Below are 24,659 nucleotides of genomic sequence, written 5' to 3'. Positions count from 1 at the left end.
ACGCAAGCGGGTCGAAAGGTGCTGGAAAGACAGCAATCGTGTGAGGAGATATGGCAGCTCTTACATATTAGCTACACGCAGGTATTTTCAATTGTTTATGGATCAACAGGCACACTGAACGTTAACGTGCTTGACTGGTTAGCGGCCTTGGCGGCCTTGGCGATCGTGTTGACTGCCGTTGAATCGACCTCGACCGCTCCCATTTCGAGGACCGCCACGACCGCCACGACCGCCATGACCACCACGACCACCACGACCACCATGACCACCATGACCACCACGACCTCCATACCGAGGCTGTCCAGAACCTTGTCGCTGACCGCCCTGTCGCCTGTCAGAGCGATCGTCATGGTAAGGCTGGCCATAGCCTTCAAAGTAACCGCCCTGCTGTCTGTCAGCGCGGCCGCCGTGCTTTCGAGACTGAGTGCGAGCGGTCCCCCTGCCGGCTTGAGGAGGGATAGGCAGTGCGTTGTGCAAAAAGGTTTCGCGGTCTGATTTGCTCGCTTCAAACGTACACTTCTCTGCTGAGCGCAAGCGTCTCGGCCAAGAGTTATCCGTGATCTTCACAAATTCGAACTCTTTTGTCTCGGGGTAGCTATAGCCGCGCTGATGTGCAGTTTTTTCCCCATAGCGCTCCCAGTCTTTGATCGCATTTTGGGCGTGCGAGTTGATGGTTGCGACAACTTGATCCGTAAACTGTTGAGCAATAAAGAAAATCGTCACCTGCACACTCCGTGCAGCTCTAGCTCTCCAGGCTTGCATGCCCGTGTCTTGGGCAACTTGTAAAACTTCCTTGGGGCGACCACTTTGCAAGGCGGCGTGCGCTGCTTCCAGCGATACGAGATCAAGGTTAACCTGCCCGTACGTCTCCTCGTACACCTCGCGCTTCGCCCCAGCAGCTATAGACTTGTCTTTGGCAAAGTTGATGCTTCCACCCAAAAATGCCATTTTCGGAGTTGCTTGACCGTTGAGAAGACAGGTAAGTACTTCGTGAGACTGGCCATTTGCGCTGCGCCGCATCAAATAGACACCAACGTAGTGCGATACTGCCATGGAAGGGCTGGGGAGAGAGCACCACTTGGAATGCGGTCCAAGAAAAAGCTCAGATTGCATGGCTGTATCAAGAAGCTGAAAGCGAAATTTTTTGAAGTCGCCATCTTCAGGCTTTGTAGCATCAGGGTAGCAGCAAATGTTGAGTGAAGCGAGATCCTTCACGAATTGAACCAGGAGATGATCAGGGATGGCTGTATGGAATGCCACGTTGATCAAGAGAAACTTGTTGGTCATGATGGTGTTCTCTGCTTTGCAAAGCCGCAGCAATTCCTGGACCTCTGTCCCGCACGTGTCGATTTTGAAAACGTTCCAGATGGGCTCCAAGTCGTTTCCGGAATCAATCCGCATGGTTCCGCCCAAAAGAGCCTTCAAGCGGTGGAACTCTTCGATAAAATCAAGCCACAGCATTTTCGTGGTTTGGGCCCCGTCCATGTTGGAAGAAAATGCCTCGCTGCTCGCCTCACTTATGAGACACAGTGGAAACCGAGTCCGCCATTGGCGAATTCTTGTGAGAAGTTGTTTCTTCTTGTAAGAGGAAGATAATTCTCATGTTGTTTCTTTTCATAGTCTTTAGGATTGTGCTGTTTGTCATCTTCGGAGCAATACATCTCTCGATCTCTCGATCCCTCCCTCGCGCACTCACTCACACACACACACACACACACACACGTCAAGCTGATCGACAAAGTTGGGTTGAACCCCACCCCCACGACTTCGTCGGTTCCGGAGCGCGCTCATCCAAAGCATAAACAACAATTGATTTTGGACCAAACTCCAAGTCGCTCGCTTTTGCTTGCATGGCAGGGATCCGAGCCTTGCTTCACGTCATGGATAGATCACTTCTGTTAGCGTCAAATCCAGAGGCCCAGGAGCTTGACAACTTCATGACCGTTCTTGTTCGATTAAAAAGAAAAAGCATGAAGAACAAACAAAGATATGTGCGAGGGCTCGGCGTCGGAGAAGCGGACGGAATGACTCTGATCCGAGGTTTTTTTTTTTGAAATGTGCGCCTGGTACAACTGAGCAAGCCTGCGCCTTGTGCATCGTCAACTCCTACTGCGCCAAAGGCGTACAAGGGCAAACCCAAAGGCTGGCACGTGCTCGAAGAGGGTGAATGTTTGAGAGACAGGTAGCAAGTACAGCTACCTCACAAACATCAACAGCCGCGATAAGGGGGCTTCGTTCACATTCATGCCATGCGCAAAGCCTCGACCATTCCGCTCCACGTGGCCTTTGCGATAGTCGGCGCCCATGGAAAAGTAGCCTGGATCATCCATCGGACATCCGCTGCTGTAAATTGAACTGGCTCCACTCCAGGCGGGGCCATAGGTGTCATCCGCTGCACTGCGAGGACAGTATCCCACGTTGCCATCCTTGTCCTGGGGGTGGATGTAGAGTCGCGTGTCGCAGAGTCGTGAACTGGAATTTTGATTTTTGTCGACAAGGGTGCCTGTGGCCATGGGAAAGCTTGGACCAAAGCATGCCGGGACCACTGATGCAAAGTAGCTCATTAAAGACTGGCCGTAATCTCCTACGTCGTGGTAACTAGCCCAGTGGCCTGAGGGCTCGTGCAAGAAGAACAGATCGCGAAAATTCACGTCCTCCAAGACGTAAGCGGAGCGAAAATCGGTCGTGCCAACCGTGCTGGGTGCACCGATGTTTGGTCCACGCTCACTGAGCAGGGTGCGCCGATTCCACGTCCAAGTATTGAGACCGTCACTCACTGATGCAGCCGCTAACATCCAACCCCCGCCATCGTGCTTCGAGTTGCAGACAAAGTCATCCAGATAAACATACGCATTGGTGCGACACGCCGCAGCGTTGTCCTCGCATTGGCGCGGGCAGAAGGGGCGATTCTGTACCCTAAGCCAATTCATCTCGGCTGCGATGGCAAGTTCTTCCACGCCTTGCACCTCGAGCTCGCCTGTGATCTGCAGGCCACCAGGGGCGGACAACAGCAAGATATTGTCGCGACGACGGATCTGGGGGCGCCGCGCCGACTGATCGAGTCGGCAGGCCTCGGCCCAGAGAGAGGTCTCGGTAAGATTAATCACAGGCAAGTCAGCCGAGTCCACCTCGGTCACCCAGCGAACCAAGTCTGCCAAGACGCTGCCTGTGCCCACTGACAAGGGATCGCAAAGCACGATCTCGGGCGCCTGTACTTGCAGCTCTCCGTTTGCGTGCTGCTGAACCCGAGGCACGCCGGGCACCTCTTCCGTTGGGCCCCACGTTGACAGCATCGGCAGGCGGCCCAGAAAAACGCGTTCGCGCTGTACACCGATTGCATCCTCGAGACCCGCCATGCTCCAGAATCGTCCATCAACCCAAAAAGCCAGGCGATCGCTGACCAGGGTCACACGATTGGCCATCAGGACGAGATGATCGACCCCCTCCTGCGTTTGAGGCATGATCCTGGCTCGCTCGACCTCCTCACCCACCCCCACCCCCGCCATCACCACCAACAACAACCCCACCACCCCTCGCACCATTACGCCCTCCCCCCCCCTGTTCACCCCCACCCGCGATCGATCACCCAGCCCGAGTGCCGAATCCAAGCGACCAGCAGCCGTGCCAAACCAACCCCCCCCCCAGCGTCTCGTGTACATGTAACATCACAAATGTTTCACCTTACGAGCAAAGCCATCATCCATATGAACACACAAACACACACACACTCTCTCTCTCTCTTCATATCTCTCTCTCTCTCTCTTTGCTGTCTGATCTCAAACCTTCAGCATCAGATCGGTTGTCTTGGGAGAGAGGCTATTTGATGCCTCCTCCGTCTTACCTCACAGCGCTTCACTTGCTACACCGAGCACAGATTGTCGTCTGATCAATGCTAGATCAAAATAGATCTAGCTTTACATTCTTTAGCACGCAAAACCCACTTTCAGTGATCTTTCGAGAGAGAGAGAGAGAGAGAGGGCGCGCGAGTCAAAAAAAAAAAAAAAGAGAAATGGCGGCTGGGACGGGGGCCATCGTTGAGTTGGGACGCGACGTGTTGCGGTACGTTCAGATATTTACCAGATGCACATGGCGTGGGGAGGCCTTGGTTGCCCTTGGTGACAAGGCGTGCGTGAACCGGTCGCAACTCCCACCTTTCTTATTCACTGGTGCCCTTGCGCTCGCCGTCTGCTGGATCGGCAGGTTCCGACCCTTGAATGGCGCCAGTCCGGGACTTAACATTGTCTTTGACGATATTCTGAACCACATCTTTGTGGTTCACGAAGACGGTCGAACAGTCGATGTCTTGTCACAGGCCAAGCCAGAGCCCCGACAATGGATTCTACCCGAGCACGGCGAGCCCGTGCGCTCACTTCGCTTCTCCCTGGACGGCAATGTGCTCGCCTACTACTACGAACCCCGCACACTGGTGCGCAGGCTCAGATTGACTCGCGCCATGTAACCCATATCTAGCAGTTGCAAAGCACAGACAGGGGAGAAAGACAAAAGAGTGCAGTTCAAGGTTGCGCGACCAACCGTGCGTGTACAGCATCTCTCATCACGGCTCCTACGACATTTGCAGAACTTTCTGACCATTGAACGTCAATCCTTTCAAGCCACCATCAAGGTATGCAGCCGCCACTCCGACCAAGGAGAATTCACCAATACCCTTGCCACTTCCCCAACATCCGTTTTCATCCGCTGCAAATCCAAGCTTACATCATTTGATCTCAAGCAACCGCCCCTGCAAATCCACACACCAATGCTGATTACCGCGCGCGTGTGTTCCCGCCTCATGTGCCGTGTGCTCCGCCCGACCCGACAGAACAAGTTGGCCGAGATTAAGTACTTCTACTGGACTGGCCCTGACGATGTGGTCGTTGTGACCAACCTGAGCATTGAACTTTATCGCGTATGTGCCCCTCCCTACTCTGCCCAAGCCTCGTGGACCGTCTATTGCTTTGCCATCGACAGATTCAAAAGTTATTGGAGCACTCTTGCTCACAAGCTCGTTCCACGCATCAGGTGAACGTCAAGCGGCGGTCCACAAAACTGGTCAAGGCCGTCAACACCTCTGTTTCTTGGTGCATCTACTCGGTGAGATTCGCCCAGACCACGAAGACTCAAAGCCCCGCCAATGCTGGCGAGCCCACTTTGTGCGCCTCACATCTCATTTTTTATGATGTGTTTCATTAGCCGGAAAGTTGCGTTTTGATGGTCGCCTCGTCATTACAACCAAACGTCTTGAACCCCTACTGCATCGATGTGGGTTCTTCTGGCTTGCCTCCCCCGGCCTTCTTATGGGCAAACTCACGCTTGTGCATCAAATCTCGCAGCGTGGTGGCATCACCAAAATCCCTCGATTCGAAGTCGCACCCTCTGCTTCACCCGAGCCTCGACAGACTGGATTCACAACTCGCGATGTTTGCATCTGCAAGCTGTGAGTGCTGCTGCTCAGCTCGCATTGCGTCTGGGTCACACCCAGCCGCCCCCCCCCCCTCTTGTTCCACTTGGCCCATAACCCTGGCTTATCGCGTCACCTGCTGTTTGCGACATCAGCTACAACCGCCTTTACCTGGCTGTCGTCCGAAACAACTCCAAGTCTCATGCGGGACCCAAATCCGAGGTCACGCTCTACCTCATCACAAAGTACGTCATTTTTGCCAACCATGTCGGTTGTCATCCAAATCTATGCAGCAGCGTGCATTTCATGACCCGCGACACCTCGATCTTCAGGGAGGGCGTGGCCAAAGCCCACAGTCTGCATTTGGACGTCAACGGGCGCCTGCTTATGAGTGCAGTGGACAACCTTTTGCTCGTACACCATGCAACCACAGAGGTTTGTGTGTCGATATAACCAGACGATCTCCAGATGCCTGCCTTCCTGCTTCAAGCTCAAACGATTGCGTGAACAACTCATGGCTCGTGCATGGCATTGCAGACAACATTTGCCTTTGATATTGCTTGCAAAGTGACGACGAGCCGCGCCGCGGTTGGCAGCGGATCCACGGAATGGTTTACCCATCGACCCGTATTTCAGTGCAAGATCCCACCGACAGTTTTGGACGACAACGGCTCCGATCGCATCCTGCCTGCGTGTACGTTCAGCACGGGACTGCGGCATAAAAAGTCTCTGCTCGCACACCCCATCTGGCGCACCGTCGCTGACACAGTCGCCCATTTTACGAGCTCGCTCTCACCTTGCCATGCTTGCAGATGGTGAATCCCTCCTGTGCTTCCAACCAGCCATTCTCATTGATGCTCGAGCCGGATGTCTGTGGAGCCTTGAGCTCTATGCGAACCGAGCCCCCGCTGTGATCCAAGATTTTGTGGGTCTCGTATCTTGAACTGCCCCGCTGCCTTCTGTCCATGCCTTCTACATTGTCCGCCTTGTTTTCTGTGACAAGCCCACCCGGTTGCCCAGCTCACATGTTTGTTTGTGACGGTCACGCATTCAGACCACGCTTTTTGATGTACTGAGCCGACGCACCGGGGCCGCGCCCGTGATGATTGAGCTCCTTTCTGAAGGTTCGATTAACCTCTCAAGTTTATTCTCTCATTCCCGCTGGCGCCTGGCTCACCTCGCCCGTGTTTGACGCATGAAACTCGGCAGTTGCACTGGCACAAACACCCATGGCCCTGCGCCACCTGACGTATGCCTTTGATTGCATCAGTAACATCTTGGCCAAGGTAAGTCAGGCACTATGTCATACGTCCAGCGCATGCAACACACTCGCGCACAACTCATGCTCTTGGCTGGTATCAGGCAAATCGCCCCAATCAGAAGCGGTTCAATTACCAAACCCTGCGCCAGATCGATGTGTGCCACAAAGTCTTTTTGCTGCTGCAAGCCAACGAGGAGATGAGCAGGCGCTTCTTGATTCGCGCTGTAACAGAGTACATTCGCAGCTTATCCTTGGCCGAGGTTCCTGTTGAACATCTTATCTATGAGATGCTGATCAACATGCTCGTGTCGGGCAAGCAGTTTTATCAGCTTCATCAATTTTTCCAGTACCATGTTTTTGTTCGTCTCACCCACCAGTCTGCGAAAAGCTTGACCACAACGAGCCGTGTCGCGCCCGCTCACTCGTTGCCTCTCCGCCGACTTTGCTTTGCTTTGTGCCGGCTGGCTCTTTTCGGACTGCATGATAGGATGACAGCGAGCCGATGGCTTGCTTCTTGCTCAGCTTGCAGATGCAATACCCACCTGCTTACCAGCTGGCCATGGACATGTTCAAGCGAATTGAAAGCGATCCCGTCAAGATTTGCGATATCCTGTTGACATGTGGCTTCGTCTTGCCAGCACTGCGGTACATCAAATCCTTTGGGCGCGACATCGTCGGACGCGTGCCTGCCAAGCGATTTCTTGAAGCTGCGCTGGCCAGCAATGATGACATGCTATTCTACAACGGTGAGTCATTTGATTCATACCTTGGGCCGAGCATCGCCATTGTCCTGTACTGACAAACCCCCTGCTTCGCAAAACGCTGATGCCTGACTCGGAAATATGTAGTGTACAACTTCTTCATTATGCGGAACGTGACGCTCCGCAACAAGTCGGCATTTCTGCCTGGTCAGTTTCTGATAGCATTCCTGCTTGGATTGGGTGCCACTCGAAGCGCAAACGCAACCTCACGCGCGGTGGGCCTTTGCTAACCGATAGACGAGGATTGCGATAAATTTGTGCGCTTGTTTGACACAAAGTTCGGACGGGCAGGAAATCGAAATAACTAGGTAGCAAGCCCTTGATCGTGGGTAAATGTGCATGTTCAAATGGAAAGGCATGCCCACGCGTCTTTATCTACCCAGGTGCCATTGTCGCGACTGCTCCTTTTTAATGGCTCTGCTCATGTTTGCACATCACTGGTTACAAAATCGTACTTTTCTAATTGAAGCTTGCTCTGAAAATGATCATGTTCATTTTGCATGACGAACACATTTAAAAAGCTTGATTGCTGTTGACACGAATATCTTGGCTCGTTTGTGCCGAGCCATCAAACCACACGAGCCGGCCTACTCTCGTACCTTGAAGCCTCTTACTCAGCTTTGGCCATGGCGAGTGCCAGAATCTGACGCAATGGAGTGTGATTGCTCTGCAGGTGCTTGTTGGCGCTTGCTAGAGAGAGCTTGCCAGACGCCATCAGACTTGCCGTCGGAACAATAAACTTCATTGGCGTTGCTTTCTGCAATCATCAAGGCAAACAAATTGTCATAGTGAGAGGGGAATGGGTCCTTTAGGGTATAATAACACTTGAGAGCCGTGAATTTCGAGCATTTACTTTGATATGCTCGGACAGCGGAAGGCTAGTGATGGCTTCGTCGACCTCGTCAGTCTGATAGATCGCCTTGAGCAACGCCACTGCGCGAGTCACACGAGATCAAGTCCGAGGAAAAAAAAAGGGCCGGGAAGGGAAGGGGAGGGGGTTTGAGCTTGTGCGTCGGATCGGAAATTGCGAATGTAATGAAGACAATACAGATTAGCATGCCATCCAGGACGCAGATGAAATCACACCTTGGCCTGACTCTTCAGAGCAGTGCGCCAGATTGGCAACAATTTCCGCTGCGCGATAAAACAGCTGCAGGCAGATGGGCCAAGATCGTGGCGAGCTGGTAAGCAGGGAGCAGATGTACTGCTTGACGGACGCGGAGTATATGAGCGTACTTTGTTGTTGGACACTGTCACGTTGATCATGGTATTGCCATGAACGGCCCCGCGCAGGATATTGGCGCCTGATTGATCACGCAAAGGAGAATTAGTGCAGCGCACCAGATCACGAGCGAGAGAAAGAGTCATCAGATCACACCCGTGGTAATAACATTGAGAATAAGCTTCAGCCCAAACATGGCAAAGATGGGCTCGTTGCCAATGTCCAACTCATCACACTGCGCTATGCAAGTGGCTTCAAACCTATTGCAAGAGGTGACGCGATGAGAGAAAGGAGGGGCTAGGCTTTGTCGCGTTGCTTCCCTGTGGCCAGTACCAGACGACCTCAACTCACTCATCCACATTTGCGCCTAGGTGGGAGGGAGGAAGGTTGGATCGACCAATGTGTACGCAACCCAACTTTGCGGGCGATGACACCAGTTTGCGAACCACTATCCAAGGGAATAGAAGAGGGGGTGAGCCTAACACCATGACGTTTCCAGAGTAAGGTAGGCCAAGCCTGCGCGCAACGCACAGAGCTGGGTATCATCGGCCTGCACAGCTGGCTCGTCCAAAGACAGGACAATGACTGTGTCGCGTTCAGTCAGGGTCGGCAAGATGTCACGTTCAAACTCATCCGTGTTTAAGCAAAACGCAGGCCCCTTGCCAGAAATATCGCCTGCGAGCACCCCAGAAGGAAGGTGGAAGTGATTGTTTAGGCGGTGAGTGAGCCTGACCACGGGCGTGTGGTCTGGGAGTTCCTGTGAGCTGTATGTAGCAGAGAAGTACGTCTCACCTTCAACATTTCCACAGGCGGCCCAACCAGCCTGAATGAAGGCACGGACCTCATCATCTCGACAACCATAGGTGTCGACCATTTCCGAGGCATCGATCAGACCCATGAGCCCAGCAGTACCAATGCCCACGTAATAGAGGTGGTTGTTGCGGCGGTGCCGCAAGGCTTGGCCTGCCAGGCTCACGAGGGATGCCACGTCATCACAGGCTAGATGCACTTGGCGCGCAACTCGTTCAAAATACATGACAGCGTCCGTGGGTGAGTGCAGGCGCAGGTCGTGCCTGAGGGTAGATCAGCAAAAGGCCAGCGAGTGAGATTGCCCATGAAATGTTGGGTGTGGTGAGCTCGCATTTCGGACCAGCATGTGCAGGTGGTTCAGGCTACGAACTTTGGGGCTGGAATTACGTCGGCCATGATGTTATGCAGCGCAGGCAAAAAGATGGCGTTGAGTAGGATGTGGGTCATGCTGCCACCTTTCATGCGACTGGAGCCTACGAGGATCATTTGCATGTAGACCGCGGTGAGTGGCTTTTAGGTGTGACAGGATCCGGGAACTATAACGGCAAGGAAAGGTACGGCAGCGCAGATGCACCTACCCGTGATGGGCTCAGGTCCGACGATTGGATTGAGAACCCAGCTGAGACCGTCATCATCTTCAAGCGATCGCCGCTCTAATTCATTGAAGACCTGAACAGCGCGAAGGGATCGCCATGACGAGGACAACATTCGCTCAAGGACGCGAGCACGCTTTTCGCATCTTGACCAGCGCGTGTTGTGGACAGCAACCAACCTGGTGGCAAGTACGGTCCCAATTTTCGACGGGAGCATCGCGGGCACGGTCCACGGGGTTGAAGCCAATCAGGCAAGTGGTAAAATTGGACTAATGGCGGATATTGCGCACATGGACAAGGATAGGTCAAGGAAGAGGGGCGGATGTGGTGGGCCAGTGCAGAGGATGGCAGTAAAAAAGTGGAGCGCGGGGCGTCATGGGGTATGACAAACATTTTCCATGCCGAGCGCAATCTGGCCAGCAACGTAGGGGGCGGAGAGGCCACACGTGATACCAAAGAGCTGTGATATAGGCGGTGACGGCAATTGTGTGGAGTTGAGAGAGCGGTACACATGGGTACACGTCCCCCATTGACCATATCGATGGTTGGAGCGGTTAGTATATTTACCATTACATCAGCTGCATCTTTGGTAGCGCGTTTCACATCGGCAGTACCCTACAACCAGAGAAAAATGCCAGTGAGCCCTGCGAGACATTGATTGAAGCTCGAGAGGTAGAGCAAGGGCTAGGCAGGCAGGCAGAAAGCAGCGAGCATACCGCGTGAGGGTCATCTTCAGGCAGTTCGTTGCTAATGACCAGCGACTCGTCACCCCCTGCCCAGGAGTCACGGTGAAGAGAAGTACGTTGCATAGGACCGCAGTGAGCGACAGGTGTATCACGTCAGAGGGCCGCTGGAAGAGTATTACTCAAGTGTGGCTCTGAGTAGACGAACCGGAGATGCAATACTGAAAGCACACCCCTACATCGGGATGGTGGGCACGCAGGATTCTAGTGGGAAGACCAAGGACGAATGGATGAGGTTTGCCACGCAGGACTCCTCCCAGAAAGAAGGAAGCATTTCCATGATGACCCATCTTATAACAAGTTGAGGGAGAAAGAGAGAAGGAAACGAAAGCGGGAAGGTCCACTGATTGGACCAACCGGTTGAAGGCACGCGCACAGAGCCAGGCAATGCGACCGCTCGTGCCACAGCCTGTAAAGACGAAGCGGTGGGGCTCGCCCTTGAGAATGATTCCAAGCAATTTTTCCTCCGCGATCTCGCTCAGGGCTTGTAGACCTAGGAAGAATCACAGATGATGAGCGGAGCAGGGTGCATTCGAGTGCGCCCAAGCTTGGGCTCCGAGATGGGAGGGGGGCCGTGCACGAGGCTGTACGGGTTTGAATGTCGAGATCGAAGATGCCAGCGTGCTCGCGCCAGCCAGCAAAGAGTTGGCCATCCGTTTGGCGCAGCAGTCGGGCAATCCCCAAGGGACCTAGTTGATCACACACGTCGGCGGTCATGTGTGAGGCGACGGTGACCGATCCGTAGTGATGCTGGGGCAGACATACCGACAGTATCCAGCTCATTGGTGAGCTCGTTGGGCAGCTCTGTAATCCGCTTGAGCCCCGCCATTGCAAAAGGTGAGTTTCCACACTCTCAGCCAGTCAAACGCCACGTCTTGATCGGTATACCAGGGGGGTGGGCGAGGGCGGGCGGGCAAGTTGAGTGCGAGAGGCAGCACGGCACTGGCAAGAGAGAGAGAGAGAACAGAGAGACAGAGAGAGAGAGAACAGAGAGACAGAGAGAGAGAGAGAGAGAACAGAGAGAGAGAGAGCGAGAACACAAACAAGAGAGAGAGACAACTGAAAACATTCGTCTGACAATTTTGAGTGACGACTCCAGAAAAGTCAGCAAAACGTCACAAGCAACACACACACACACACACACACACACACACACACACACACACACACACACACACACACACACACACACACACACACACACACACACACACACTTACACACACACACACACACACACACACACACACACACACACACACACACACACACACACACACATGATGACCAGCAAAGGGCAGCCGGGACTCTGGCTTGGGCTGGCTGGGCTGATTCTGGGGGTGTTGGGCTTGGGGCAGGCGGTCTTGGGGGAGAGTGGGGGAACGGGAACGATTGGGTTGATCCCGAACAACACCAACGCATGCTTTGGTACGTGGCGGCGCCTTGGACTGTGATCTTGGCGTCTGATCGTGCCCCACTCACCTCTTGCGGCCGTGGGCCACTGACAGGCGAATATGCGCTCTGTCCCTCGGGCGAGTGCACCCTGACCGACTGTGGCGTTTGCCGCACTGGAGAATACGTCTGCCCGCTCCGCGATTCCGATAACAAGGTCCTTCTTCTCTGCAAGCACATGCTCCTTCCAACCCACTTATTTTGCGCGTCTTTTGCTCATCGGCTGCAACCGTCTGGGCCTAGACCGTTTGCGTGCGATCGGCTGACGACTATGTGCGCTGCCCGGGACTCACCGGCACGCACCTTGATTGGAATCTCACCACTGAGCAACGGTACAACCGTACATGAATGCAATCATTCGAACTTGACGATGTACTTTACAAACTGACCTTCGTCTGACGTCCCCCGTTCCCAGCATTGACTACCTCGTGGCCCATACTACTCTGGAGGAGCAGGCGGCACAGCTGGTGAACACAGCGCCGGGCCTTCCCCTGCTCGGCGTGCCCCCTTGTACGTTGGCCGCTCGCTCTCGGCCAAACTCAAACATCTCCCATCTTGGGCTCCCGCTGCTGTATTTTTCATTCTTCATGGCATTGCGACTTCTGCAAACGTGCCATCAGACCAATGGCTGAACGATGACGAACACGGCGTGCGCCAAGAGCATGCAACCATCTTTCCCGATGGTCCGGGCCTGGGAGCTTCATGGGATCGTGACCTGGCCTGGCGCGTAAGTGTGTTCGTTTCAAGCCGTTCTCGCTTCTTTTTGGCAGCAGTTGTCACCGTTGATTGCCTGCCCACACCTGATCGAGCAGGTAGGAAACGCCGTGGGATCGGAAGCTCGAGGAGGGCACAACGGGTCAGTCCCACCCATCGACAACCAATACCTTGCTCTTTCAAGCAACCTTGATTGATGTGTTTGTAATTGTCACTCGCTCATGCCCCCTTAGCTACACGCACAGTGGAAACCGTGGTGCATCGGCCAATGGCTACGGCATCACCCTCTAGTCAGTCCTTGGCCCTCAATCTCGATTTGTGCTTCCTTTGTCTTTATTCCTTGCCGTACTACACTCGTGCCTTACTCTTGCTTGTGCTGCCCTCGCCGCTCACACTCCTGTTCCAACCCCCCTCAATTCCTCTCTGGACAGTGCCCCAAACCTAAATCTAGTGCGTGACCCCCGTTGGGGTCGGGCTCAAGAGGTTTATAGGTAGGTTGCATCGTACACCCGTTCTTGATAGTACCAAATCGAAGAAGCCCCACTCCCTCTGCCCCCACTTGAGGAACCTCTTCCCACCCTCATCTTTGGAAGTGACACACAGTGAGGATCCGCGCCTGACGTCGGTGTTGACGGTTGGCTTTGTCACCGGTGCACAAGGCATGTATGCCAACGGGACCCTGATGCACGAGGTGAGGCGTCTTGTGCTCAAAAAGCATTGCCTGTGCAGCCTGGCTGTGCCTCCTCACTGTGGCAGCTTACCGAGACATCTACCTTCTCTGGTGAATAGCGTTACATGCTCACGGGTGCCTGTTGCAAGCATTATGTTGGTAAGTCTGGGTCATCGCCACCTTACTGACCCCTTGTCAACATGTTGTGCGGCTCACGCGTTTCCAACCTTAATTGGCAGCCTACGATCTTGAGAACCATCCACAAGAACGAAATGTCTTTGACGCGGCGGTACGTTTGCCCCCAACTTCCGTGACATTGCTGCTGATGGCCATTGAGATAAGACGAGTCGTGCACGATCGCCTCAATGTCCTCGATTATGTCATGGTTGGTGCATCTGTGTCCGTCAACAATGCTTCAAAAGGTGAATACTCGTGATTTCTGGGAGCATTACATGCCAGCCTTTGACGCCTGTATCAACGAAGCTAAGGCCATGCACGTCATGTGCTCCTACAACGCATTGAACGGTGAGGCCACGACCTCGAGTCCAATGCCCAAAAGCTATGCATCGATTTTGCCTGACAATCTACGTTGGTCACGATGTCTTGGGATACACCACCGCAGGCTATCCCACGTGCGGTGATCCGGGCCTCCTCAACGGCATCCTACGCTCCCGTTGGAATTGGACAGGTGCGTGTGCGCGCGCGCTTGGGAAAGTATCAATGAAGATGAAAAGCAGAACCCTTCCCCATTCCGATCTGCTTTCCTTCATTTTGCTTTGTGCCTTTTTTTTTTTTTTTTTGCTTCCGATTACTTTGTTCTACTCATCCCACGCCTGACCGCGGATCATGTTGTATAGGTTTTGTGGTTAGCGATTACGATGCCTGGTAAGCCGATGATGTTGTCGCAGATCAAGTTTCTTGCAATTGGCCTAGACATGACGCAACGCGCTCGTAGGAACAATCTCTATGAAACGCATCACTTTGTGGACAGCCGATTGGCGGCAGCGGCAGAGGGCATCAATGCTGGTAGGCGCGACTATTGCTGCCCTTGGTCAAACAAGCCATCTTCTCTGTCACAAACCTTTGCTTCGGCTACTTTGGGGAGCAGACTAACCTGTGGCATGGAACATCGATCAGGTCTGGATCAAGAAGGTGGTGGCACAGAGGTAGCCGCCCTGCTTCCTGAGGCCGTGGCGGAGGGCCTGACATCGCCAGCCACTGTTGCAGCCTCTTTCCGGCGCCTTTTCCGCGCGCGCATCAACCTGGGCATGTTGGACCCCCCACATTTGAATCCTTACAACAGCGTACGAGTCGTTGGGCTTCTTCTCTTGCTAGTGTGTTGTCGATTGTGCTCTTCTGATTCACACTTTGCAGATTCCATTTTCCGAGGTGGGATCCCCGGCTAATCTAGCGCTGAACCGAGAGGCGGCTCGTAAAAGCATCTGCATGTACAAGAACCAGAATGATCTTCTGCCACTCCAGGCAAAGGTCAGCGAGTGCTATTTCCATTGAGTAGCCTTTCCTGCGTTGCGTTCTTCTCAAGAACGACACGCACATCTCGAACGGTGGCAGTCACCTTTTGGCTGATGCGTTCCTTTCTTTCGCGGGCGTTGGCAGGACTACACGGGCGATGGCTCACTTCTCTTGGTGGATATTGGAGCGGGCTCTGGACTCAACATCTTGGGCAACTGTGCGTTGGCATGAGCTTGGCCGCGCCTTTCAACTTGTCATCAGCTTGGCGGAGAACGTTATGCATTATATGTGCCCACATTGAGGTTGATCTCGAATGGTGCTCTACTCTAGATGCACAACCCCCGGATCATGGAAGTGTGAGCCTGGCTGAGGTATGCTGTTATGGCTAGTCGCGCTTGTTTTTGTGCCGTCAGCAAGCAATGATGCTTGTTCGCTGCTGACAAGGGCTTTTTTTTTTGGTCTCGTGGAAACACCTCCTAGGGAGTGCGCACTGTTCTGGCACCTCAGGCCCAGCGCCTGGGCAACTGCACAACTTTTACAACGGTAGGCGAACTTGCTGTTCACCGAAGGCTGAGCCTATCTTCCGATGATGGCATAAGCCAATCACCATGTACTCTGTTTTGCAATGGCTAGGGTGGCTTTGTCAACGACGAATTGCCGGGCTGGGGTGCCTCCTCGCCGGCCGATTGCTGTCGTCTTTGCTTTACCACCGAAGCGTGTGCCTTCTTTAGTTACGAAGATAGTACGTTCAGTGTGCCCTATTCCCGGTTCTTCCCGGCTCTATCCTGTTCATGCTGTCTCGCTTGAGTGTGACTGGTGCGTACGAGTTGACTTTGACTTCTTCTTGCTCGTGCGATTCGATTTTGCTTTGCTTTGCTCGTTAGAACCCAGTAGCATGCTCGCCGGGACCTGTCACCTGTATGGATCTGCAGCAATGCCGGCCCCTGACCAGAACCGCACCATTGGGTTTGTGTGCTGAGCTCGACTCTCCACGGAATGTGAATGCGTTTCTTTCACTCACTGTTTTGTGTTTCGACGCTACGTGTGTTATACACAGGCAATGTGGGCCGGCCCCAGTATCACCCGTGGCTACCGCGCGCGGTTGCAACAACATTGGCTGTGACAGCACAGCCTTTTTTTCCGATGCTGTGACACAAGCCCAACGTGCCAGCACTACTATCCTCGTCCTTGGTCTTGAGACCGGCTGTTCCGGGAGTGATCAGTGCGAAACTGAGGTGAAAATATACCTTGCATCGCAGCGTCGGTGTCGCCTGATGATACCCTGACGCGTTGCTACTTTGCCCGCGGCTTTTGCTGTGGCTGGATCTGTGCCAGCAGGGTTGGGACCGCTTGTCGCTTGCATTGCCTGGGCAGCAAGGCGCTCTTTTGACGACGTTGTCCAACGTCACAGAACGCCTTGTATGCGTGCTCGTGCGCGGGGGCGGAATGGATCTCACTCAGATCATGTCCGAGTGCGATGCGGTGCTTGATTTATGGTATCCTGGTGACCAGGTTGGTTTCTCGCGCCGCGCAATATTGCTGGCCTCTGGTCCGGGCAACGATCCGCTGGCATGTCTTTTCTTTTACTCTGATTATCGATGCTTCCGATGCTCTTAGGGTGGGTTGGGTTTTGCTGATGTTCTTTTTGGTGCAACAAGCCCGTCTGGCAAGTCACCGCAAACCCAGTATTCGTCTTCGGATGAGCTGCCCGTGTTTGGTGACATGGGGCTGCGCAGCAAATCGGGCGTCACTTACCGCTACTACGAGGGTACCAAGGTGTGTAGCTCTTTTGCGCATTGGGTATAGCGCCACAGTTACTACTACTGCAAGCAGCGCTTGGTTCGAGCCCTGTTTGCTTTAACAATGGCTGGTGCTCTTGGGCTCCTCTTAGGTTACCGTGCCATTTGGTTTTGGACTGTCGTACACCACGTTCAACTACACAGCATTAACACTCAACGCAACCACAATTGGTCCTTGCGATCGCCTGAGCGTCTCCGTTACCGTGACAAACACGGGTGCTATGGCCGGGGATGAGGTGAGGGCCTGACCCTGGGCCCCTCTACGGCTGGAGAGAGGGGGCGCTGCGTATCTGCTTGGTGGAAGCGCGTATGGTGCCTCAATACTCGCAATGTCCCGTCTAGATTGTGCAACTGTACGTCAAACAGCCTGACGCAAGCGTGCCTGTGCCACGAGTTCGTTTGGGTGACTTTGCGCGCGTCTCGCTCGAGGTATGTGCCGATCCACTTTTTTTAGCTCGCAGTAAGGCCAGGGCGGTGATGCCGCACTGGGTCATGAATGGCGTTGGCATGAACTGCAACCTAATCACACGGCTACATGTAATTTCGTAGGCAGGTGCATCGGCCTTGGTTACACTGGTGCTCGAGCCCAAATACCATTCAATTGTGCCTGAGGGCACGCACTTCTTCAATCCAACCCTACTCGTTGAGCAAGGCCAATTTGAGGTATATGTTGGAGGTGGGCAACCCGACTACGTGTCGGTGCTAAGTGCTGTCGTCATGGTTAGCAATTCGTCCGACGTGAGCACCTGTTAGCTGTTGTTTTTTACCCGTGTTGAAGATGTTACACGAGTGCCACTACATTGCGCGCATATCGCTGCCAATCGAGGGCTTCCACAATTTCTATGATGATCCTTTTCTTTTTCGCCGATTGCCTCCAGACTGGGTCGTTCAAACACGATGCAGACCCGGCTGCTGTTTGATGGCCGAGGCAGGTGTCGTGTAGTCATTCCTGCTCATCGTGCCGTCGTGCTTGCCAGTGTTCTCGACAATTCCTACCGATGTTCGAGTATGGTGCTATTGAAACTGTGTTAGCATGAGATGTCTAAACAACACATGCTCCTCGGCCGTTGCATCTCTGCTCGTCTGTTTGAACAACCATCGAGGACCTCAAAAAGTGGTCGAATTAAATCGCGCAGCAGTGGCTGGTGACCCATTACGAAAAGAACTCGACCGACTTGCATCTCATGTTTTGAAGCGGCCTCGTGAAAATCTTTATTTTATTTGAAGTGGCAGTCAAAAGAAGTCAACAGTCACGGGTCAATTATAGCGGTATCATCAAAAAGATTGCGGTGCAACCCGCACAGGGCTTTCTTTCACATCCAAGTTCCTGTCAGTCGAAGGTCAAGGCCAACGAAGCAAAACACAATGCACACACACACACACACACACACAAAAAAGTTCAAAATCAAAAGAAAATTACTCGAAAATTACTCGAAAATAAAGAAATTCCCAACATCGCCACATGCAAGCAACATGGCAAACCGGCTTTCAAACTCAAACAGCTGACACTTGAAGGTTGGCATCGGGAAGCCGAAGCTTGGCATTGGAGGGGCTTTCCAGCCCAGACTCTTTGTCGTAGGATACCTCGGGAATGATGCCCATGAGCATCTTGGAGGGCACGACCTGGTTCGCACTGGTCATGGCAACGGCGAACGAAGAGCGGGGGCCAGAAGGCGTGTACAGAGCATGTTCTTCTTGCGCGTCCATCTCCGGATCAACCGTGATGACGCAACTGCCTAGCGAGGAGCGGCCTTTCTGACCGGTCGACGAGTTATCCACGTCAATCACCGTACCAGCCGAGTCGGGCATAAGCACAGCTCCACCCAAGAGCTGCTTAACCGGTTCAGGTGAGCTCTTAACCCCGGGGCGCATGCCGTGAGCTGACATGTAAGAGTGTCCAGAAAGGGCACTTTCGCGGCGACCCATGGCATTGTCCAAATCAGCATGACTGCCACGAGGGGTGATCGAGTGACCAGAGAAACGGCTCCGACGGTAGTTCTGCGAGCCCTCGAGTTCATAAACTGGCTTATCCTCAACCGGGTTGAGCCAAAAGGTTTCCATGCGGCCCTTGCCCTTCACATCGATCTCGCCACGTGATTCCAAACCCGTATGCAGAAGTGACTCGAATTCGGGGCACTGTTCGCGCACGGCATCGGCTGCAGAAGGAGAGAGGTGAATGCGGTTCTTGATACTGTTCGATTCCATGCGGCTAGCGGTGTTCACGCTGCAAAGAGAGAACCAAAGGGCGGTGTTGAGTGAGAGTTGTTTGAGGCTCGAGTCATCAGGGGGGGGTCTGCAGTCTGCAAATTGTCATCTCGCCAAACGTACGTGTCACCAAAGAGACAATACCGCTGGTTGCGAACACCAACGACATTGGTCACGACGCTGCCCGTGTGCAATCCTGTCATTGAGACAAAAGAAACGGAGGGGTGAGAAAAGTCACCAAGGTGCGGAAATCGAAGAAGAGTTTCGAGGGATAGCGACAACTGACCGACGCGAATGTTCACAAAACCGAGTGCGGGATTGGAGGGCAGGATGGCGACTTGGTTAGCGGCTTTGATGGCGGCAATGGCAAATTGGCCCATGCGGATAGCATGATCCGGCTGCTCCTCCACCAGATTAGCAGCACAAAAATAGGCGTCACCGATAGTCTCCACCTTGAAGATATCAAACTGGTCCACCAGATTATCAAACGCGGTGTCTTTTAGGTGGGGGAGGGAGGCAGGGCGCGCCAAACAGGATGAGAAGTGCCGTAGCCAGTCAAGCACTGAAGCATGATCCAAACCGATGACTTACAAAGCCGGTCAAGCATGTCTGAAACTTGTTGTGGGGTGATGGAAGCGCTGATGGAGGTGAAACCCACAATGTCACTGAAAAAGAGGGTGACACCTTCGTGGGATTCTGGCTTCACCTTCTCACCGCGTTTGAGCATTTCCGCGATGTGAGGCGGAAAACAATCGTTCAGGACACGCTTTTGCAGCTTGCGATCCTGGGCCTTTTTGAACAGCGATTCGCCAATGCTGGCAATGCCAGCCCCATTCATCACCTCCATGATCCTGGCAAAGGTGGGTCGTTTGTCTGGGTCGTTCTGAATACACAGCTCGTAGAGGTTCCACAAGTAATCAGGCATGTAGGCCTTTTTGATGCGGGGTCGAAAGGGGGGGTCGAGGGCCAAGTTTTTCACGCGCTCAATCACTTCTTCCGGGGCAAAACGCTTGTAGGGCACGCGGCGCGACATGACAAAGGATGCCATGATACCGTATGCATCTGCTCGCAGATTTGGGAAGGCGAGGCAACGACGTGCGTGTGAGACATGCGCTGCAGCAAGCAAAACTAAATATAGCAAAAGAAAGAGAATGCTTGAGGCAAGAGTACGCACAGACATCCGCCTTGCTGCTAATGTAGCCGTTGTTGAGAAGCTCGGGCGCCATGTAGTTGACAGTGCCCACCATTTTGTTGAATCGCAAGTGACTGATACCAAAGTCAGTAATCTTGGCCCGCAGGTTGGAGTCGATAAGCACGTTCTGAGGCTTGAGATCACCGTGCACAATTTCGGGCTGGAGTGAATGGAGGAAAGACATGCCATCAGCCACATCCTTCATCCACGCGAGCTTGAGGTCTTCGTCGAGGTCAATGGAGCGGTCCAATAACATGTCGTAGAGAGCATTCTCAGCCAACTCCATGACAAGCATGGGCTCAGAACCCTCCATGACAGCGCCGAGCACGGTGACAATGCAGGGGTGACGCAAGCGCACCACGGTGCGCATCTCGGCCACAAAGTCCGAGTGACTGACGGTGGTCTTGCTGCGCTTGCTGCGAGACATTTGCCCGGTACGACTCATTTGTAATTGACCGTTGTTGGAGAGCTCCAAAGTCTTGTCTCGGCTGGCGTTGGTACAGCGCATGCTGATTGTTTTGATGGCAACAGGCGTGGAGTGGAAGTAGCCCTTGCGCACCAAGCCTTGACCACCTAGGGATATAAGACAAAGATGAAGGGAGGAAGAAGAAGAAGAAGAAGATGAAGGGAGGAAGAAGAAGAAGACACAAAACAAAAACAAAAACAAAACACAAACAAGATGAGGGCTGTTCAGAGGTGTGTTGTGCGAGCCAGAGACAACGACCTCGACTGAAGCGTACCTTCACCAAGGGGTTCGGCAGTTTCATCAAGCCTCACAAATTTGGCGCTGAGGTGCCACATGTGATCCATTTTACGACGTTGGAGGTAAAAACACAGGGCTGCCAAGGCAAGCAGAATCACGACGATGGGTACGACAATAGTGACAATGATAGTCGACTCAGCCACGCAATTGTTGTTGTACTTCACATAGCCAGAGGAACAATGGCACTCGCCCATTTCATCAGGATCTTCGTTGTCATGGGGGCAAACCAGGGGCACTACTTCCACAAAGAACGGAGAACTAGGAACGTGCTCGTTGTTGCGGAGGACACTGACAGTGTAAGTGCCCGTGTAAACGCGACTAAAATTCATGTGCATCTTGGCCAGCGAGGTGATGTTGCCTAGCTCGATCGTCTCGATATCATCTGCGTTGTTTCGGATCTGGACTTGGTAGTTGGCGCCCGGGTCGTCGAAGTAAATATTGTCGATGATCAGCAAGCCGATGCGTTCCTTCTGCTGGGCCGTGTAGCACGAGTTGACGCGATGGCAGCGTTCAGTCACCACGAGGTTGGTGAAGATCTGCTGTTGTTCTCGGGTCAGAACAAGCGTGTCTGCAAACTCAGCGGTGGTTGTCATACCAGTCACGATCACTTCGGTATACTGGCCCTGGTGGCACGGCTCGCACAGACAAGTATAGCCGTCGGGACATGTGCGGTTCAGAACGTCACAACGATACTCGCGGACCCCTGGGGGGTAGTAATAGCTGCCTTCAGGACACGGAAACAACTAAAGAATCAAGCAAAGAATGAGGGGACACCAGGCATCGCTCTTGTTTCCAATGTGTTCTTGCCCAACTTGCAGGAGCGAGGAATGAAGTGCGTGACATGGAAGGAAAACAACCATTAAAAAAAAAAAAAAAAAAAAAAAAGGCATACCTTGTAGAGATCTGATGAGCCGTCTTCCTCTGCGCGACGACAAATGAGGTGGTCAACGTCGTTTTCGATTCGACCCAAGGCATCCAAAGCTCCGCGGGCCATGTGGTAGGAGCGGGGCAGAATAAACTTTTTGAAGCCGCCGGCTTGTGCGGCGGTGCTGTTCTCATCGAGGGCCAAGAGTGCATCTGCAATGGCACTACGCAGCTGTGCAACGCAAATTGTCCAGTTCAGATGAGGTGGGCATATAAGAAGCAACCAAGAGGCGCTTGGAGACACTCGACTGAGTCAAAAGAGGTAAACGAAGTGGCAAGCCTACTCGAGGATCGACGTGGGGCAAGCTCGCAAAGGCAGAGGTTGGATACAACTGCGTTTTTTTTAAAAAAAGGGTGAGACATGGTATCAACAATTTTGTTTTCCAAGGGCACTTCAAAGGGGTGTCTGTCAAGACTTCTTACTGGGGTTGAGCGCACGTAGGGGGTGGTGAACATGGCATCTTGGGTAAAGTTCACCTCGATGACCTAGGGTTGGGGTGGTCAACAAGCGGTGTTCAGGAGGGTCAGGTTCAAGGAAGGAAAGCTTCAGCATTGCCCAGCTCAACCAACAAAGAGGATACGATGCTGCAAACCTTCAGGGCACCGCGCGGAATCGTGCCGATGAGCTCGAGGAATTCCAGCCAGCCGGTTTCGACGATGGCCACGTCAGCAACACCGTTGACGACGTCCAACAGGGGTCCAATGAGGCTTGGTGTGACCATGAGCTATGGGAGATGAATGTACACGAGTTTGAGCGGCTGTACAAGGCCAACCACTTGGGGCTCAGGCACGTGGCTCGGATACTTACATTTTTGACAGAAGTGATAATGTCAATCTTCAAGAGGCGAAAAAGAGAGAGGCTGTAGAAGATGCCACTAGCCTGGGGTAACGTGGCGAGGGAGATGTATTTGCCTTTAACGTCGTGGGCAGATGTGATGTCGTCGCGGTCGGCCATGGTGAGGATGGCAGAAGCTTGGCCGTAAGTATCGACACCTGAGATGGGGCAAACGCGGAATAGGTCGTCATGCGTGAAGAGGCGTGGGTGCCACGCAGCTTGATTGAAGGGCTACAAGCCAAGTGTTGGTCTGTCGGGTCTGGCGCATTGGCGCAAAAGAGAGAGGGGAGAAAGGTGAAGTACCAAAGATTACTGGCACAATACTGGCCAGGGCCTCGGCGTTGGTGTTGAGTTCAAGGCACGCCATGCCGATCGAGTCGGCATAGGCGAGATCGACTGGAAAAAAAACAACCGTTCATGGTGAGTCAGGGCGCAAAGAAAAAGGAAGTGGTTCACGTGCCGCTGGTGTATCGAGCCAGCGGAGAGGTTGTGTGGCGAGGCTTGGGTCGACAACGGAGAGCTGATGCAGGTTCTGCGTACTCTGGCCTCGCTCGGCAGCCTGAACAAGGGTATCCATCGTGTAGAAAGTGTCGTATGTAAAGCTGACGGGGGGGTCAAATTGGGGCCCGACGGTGTCGTTGAGATACTTGGCAAGCGCATCAAATTCAGTGCCCCAGGGGTCTAAAGCAGCGATTCACGTGTGAGACTGGGGGCATCGGCTGCCATTGAACAGGAATGGGTCAGGAGGCAGAGAGCTTACTTCCGACGATACTTTGGCCACCAATGTGGTACACGGTCTTATCGAGAGAGGGCAGGGCGGAGACGACGGTCATGGTCGAGGAGGCCATAAGGACTGCCACGACAAGGGCAACCACCCTCGCGCGCAAGAGTGGCGCTTCCATCATTGCAGAAGCCGCAGGCGGAAAGGCAACGCGGTCTTGAACCTCTGTGAGGAAAAGAGGAAGGTTAGAGAGGGTAGAGTGAGTTGACGGGCAGGAAGTATGTATGAATGTAGATGAAGTCAGCCGGGGCGTGTGTATGTGAAAAGTGCCACCCGTCACTCTGCTGATCGGGGTCACAAAGCGGAGTCACAAGAAGCAGGCAGGACTTTGGCAGTGCGGGGTCAGGCAAAGGGGTTGGAAGTAGTTGGGGGATGGCCGGGTGGTCAATCAACAAAACTTTACCGAAAAGGCGGGGGAAAGAGGTTGGGGGAGAGAGAGAAGAGGACTGTGCCGGGTGGTGGCCCAGGTGTGGAGAAGGAAAAAAATGCCGAGCGGCGGATGAATTCAATGACGTGCGGGGCTGGTGGTCTTGGGTCGCGGAGGGGAGGGGGGAGCTCGGCTCGGGTGCATGTGTGATGATTGTTGGAGGGTTGTGCTCTGGTGTGTTGTTACCACGGGGGTCGCGAAAACGTCAGGTGTGGTGTGGCGTGTTGGCGGGTCTGGTCCGGCACACAGAGAGAGAGAGAGAGAGAGAGAGAGAGAGAGAGAGAGAGAGAGAGAGAGAGAGAGAGAGAGAGAGAGAGAGAGAGAGAGGAGAGAACCTGTGGTACAATCTATTTTTTTTCTGATGGTGGTGATCAGAGAGAGGGGAGCTCCTCTCGCCGCGCTACCGATACAGCCAAACCTCCGTGGCTCACTCATGTAGGACGTCACTCACCCGCCCGTCAGGTCGGCAGGGGCAGGGTGTCAGTGCGCGCACCGCCGGACGATTCGGGCGATGGCTGGGCCTGGAGTCCCTTTTGCCGTGGTGGACGGGGACATTGGGGCGGACGGATGTTGTGGCTGAAGGTTTGGTTGGATGGGATTTGAGATGGCACGTGTGGGCTGGCCTGTGTAGTG

General features: G+C 53.6%; 6 protein-coding genes across 6 annotated transcripts; 2 read left to right on the top strand and 4 right to left on the bottom strand.

Annotated features, from left to right (window-relative positions):
- Nucleotides 1-138: 138 nt before the first annotated feature.
- On the bottom strand, nt 139-1,485 carry MONBRDRAFT_10984 (uncharacterized protein; the record flags this gene model as incomplete). The annotated part of the gene is made up of 1 exon (XM_001748706.1): nt 139-1,485. The coding sequence occupies one exon, from the start codon at nt 1,483-1,485 to the stop codon at nt 139-141; it is 1,347 nt and encodes a 448-aa protein (XP_001748758.1).
- A 710-nt stretch (nt 1,486-2,195) lies between these two features.
- Nucleotides 2,196-3,542, bottom strand: MONBRDRAFT_28328 (uncharacterized protein; the record flags this gene model as incomplete). Its single annotated transcript, XM_001748705.1, has 1 exon — nt 2,196-3,542. The coding sequence occupies one exon, from the start codon at nt 3,540-3,542 to the stop codon at nt 2,196-2,198; it is 1,347 nt and encodes a 448-aa protein (XP_001748757.1).
- Nucleotides 3,543-4,009: 467 nt separating this feature from the next.
- Nucleotides 4,010-7,901, top strand: MONBRDRAFT_33838 (uncharacterized protein; the record flags this gene model as incomplete). Its single annotated transcript, XM_001748777.1, has 15 exons — nt 4,010-4,059; nt 4,201-4,426; nt 4,580-4,909; nt 4,972-5,094; nt 5,334-5,437; nt 5,557-5,646; nt 5,734-5,836; nt 5,939-6,095; nt 6,214-6,326; nt 6,456-6,525; nt 6,611-6,687; nt 6,764-7,021; nt 7,150-7,408; nt 7,511-7,570; nt 7,661-7,901. 15 exons carry the CDS (start codon nt 4,010-4,012, stop codon nt 7,729-7,731), a joined length of 2,091 nt encoding a protein of 696 aa, XP_001748829.1. The 3' UTR covers nt 7,732-7,901.
- A 132-nt stretch (nt 7,902-8,033) lies between these two features.
- On the bottom strand, nt 8,034-11,508 carry MONBRDRAFT_28326 (uncharacterized protein; the record flags this gene model as incomplete). Its single annotated transcript, XM_001748704.1, has 16 exons — nt 8,034-8,180; nt 8,277-8,356; nt 8,510-8,573; nt 8,660-8,727; nt 8,802-8,905; nt 8,997-9,093; nt 9,177-9,320; nt 9,438-9,718; nt 9,826-9,928; nt 10,034-10,124; nt 10,228-10,317; nt 10,568-10,663; nt 10,765-10,820; nt 10,940-10,995; nt 11,149-11,284; nt 11,382-11,508. 16 exons carry the CDS (start codon nt 11,506-11,508, stop codon nt 8,034-8,036), a joined length of 1,740 nt encoding a protein of 579 aa, XP_001748756.1.
- A 566-nt stretch (nt 11,509-12,074) lies between these two features.
- MONBRDRAFT_28325 (uncharacterized protein) lies at nt 12,075-17,652 on the top strand (the record flags this gene model as incomplete). The annotated part of the gene is made up of 28 exons (XM_001748776.1): nt 12,075-12,219; nt 12,300-12,400; nt 12,487-12,575; nt 12,659-12,753; nt 12,864-12,970; nt 13,017-13,055; nt 13,081-13,247; nt 13,389-13,448; nt 13,480-13,648; nt 13,747-13,786; nt 13,867-13,916; nt 14,050-14,152; nt 14,250-14,315; nt 14,485-14,512; nt 14,583-14,653; nt 14,765-14,931; nt 15,002-15,115; nt 15,245-15,317; nt 15,431-15,471; nt 15,581-15,643; nt 15,734-15,842; nt 15,985-16,066; nt 16,158-16,264; nt 16,512-16,612; nt 16,718-16,876; nt 16,992-17,135; nt 17,242-17,328; nt 17,449-17,652. 28 exons carry the CDS (start codon nt 12,075-12,077, stop codon nt 17,650-17,652), a joined length of 2,781 nt encoding a protein of 926 aa, XP_001748828.1.
- A 491-nt stretch (nt 17,653-18,143) lies between these two features.
- On the bottom strand, nt 18,144-23,720 carry MONBRDRAFT_38443 (uncharacterized protein; the record flags this gene model as incomplete). Its single annotated transcript, XM_001748703.1, has 12 exons — nt 18,144-19,123; nt 19,228-19,300; nt 19,391-19,600; nt 19,696-20,217; nt 20,279-20,869; nt 21,037-21,802; nt 21,952-22,155; nt 22,407-22,469; nt 22,577-22,708; nt 22,792-22,976; nt 23,122-23,214; nt 23,579-23,720. 12 exons carry the CDS (start codon nt 23,718-23,720, stop codon nt 18,394-18,396), a joined length of 3,711 nt encoding a protein of 1,236 aa, XP_001748755.1. The 3' UTR covers nt 18,144-18,393.
- Between the last annotated feature and the right edge of the window lie 939 nt (nt 23,721-24,659).

Source organism: Monosiga brevicollis, genomic scaffold, assembly GCF_000002865.3.
Source record: "Monosiga brevicollis MX1 MONBRscaffold_25 genomic scaffold, whole genome shotgun sequence".
Taxonomy (NCBI): domain Eukaryota; class Choanoflagellata; order Craspedida; family Salpingoecidae; genus Monosiga; species Monosiga brevicollis.
Note: the sequence above shows the minus strand (reverse complement) of the source record. Positions and strands in the feature narration are given on the sequence as shown.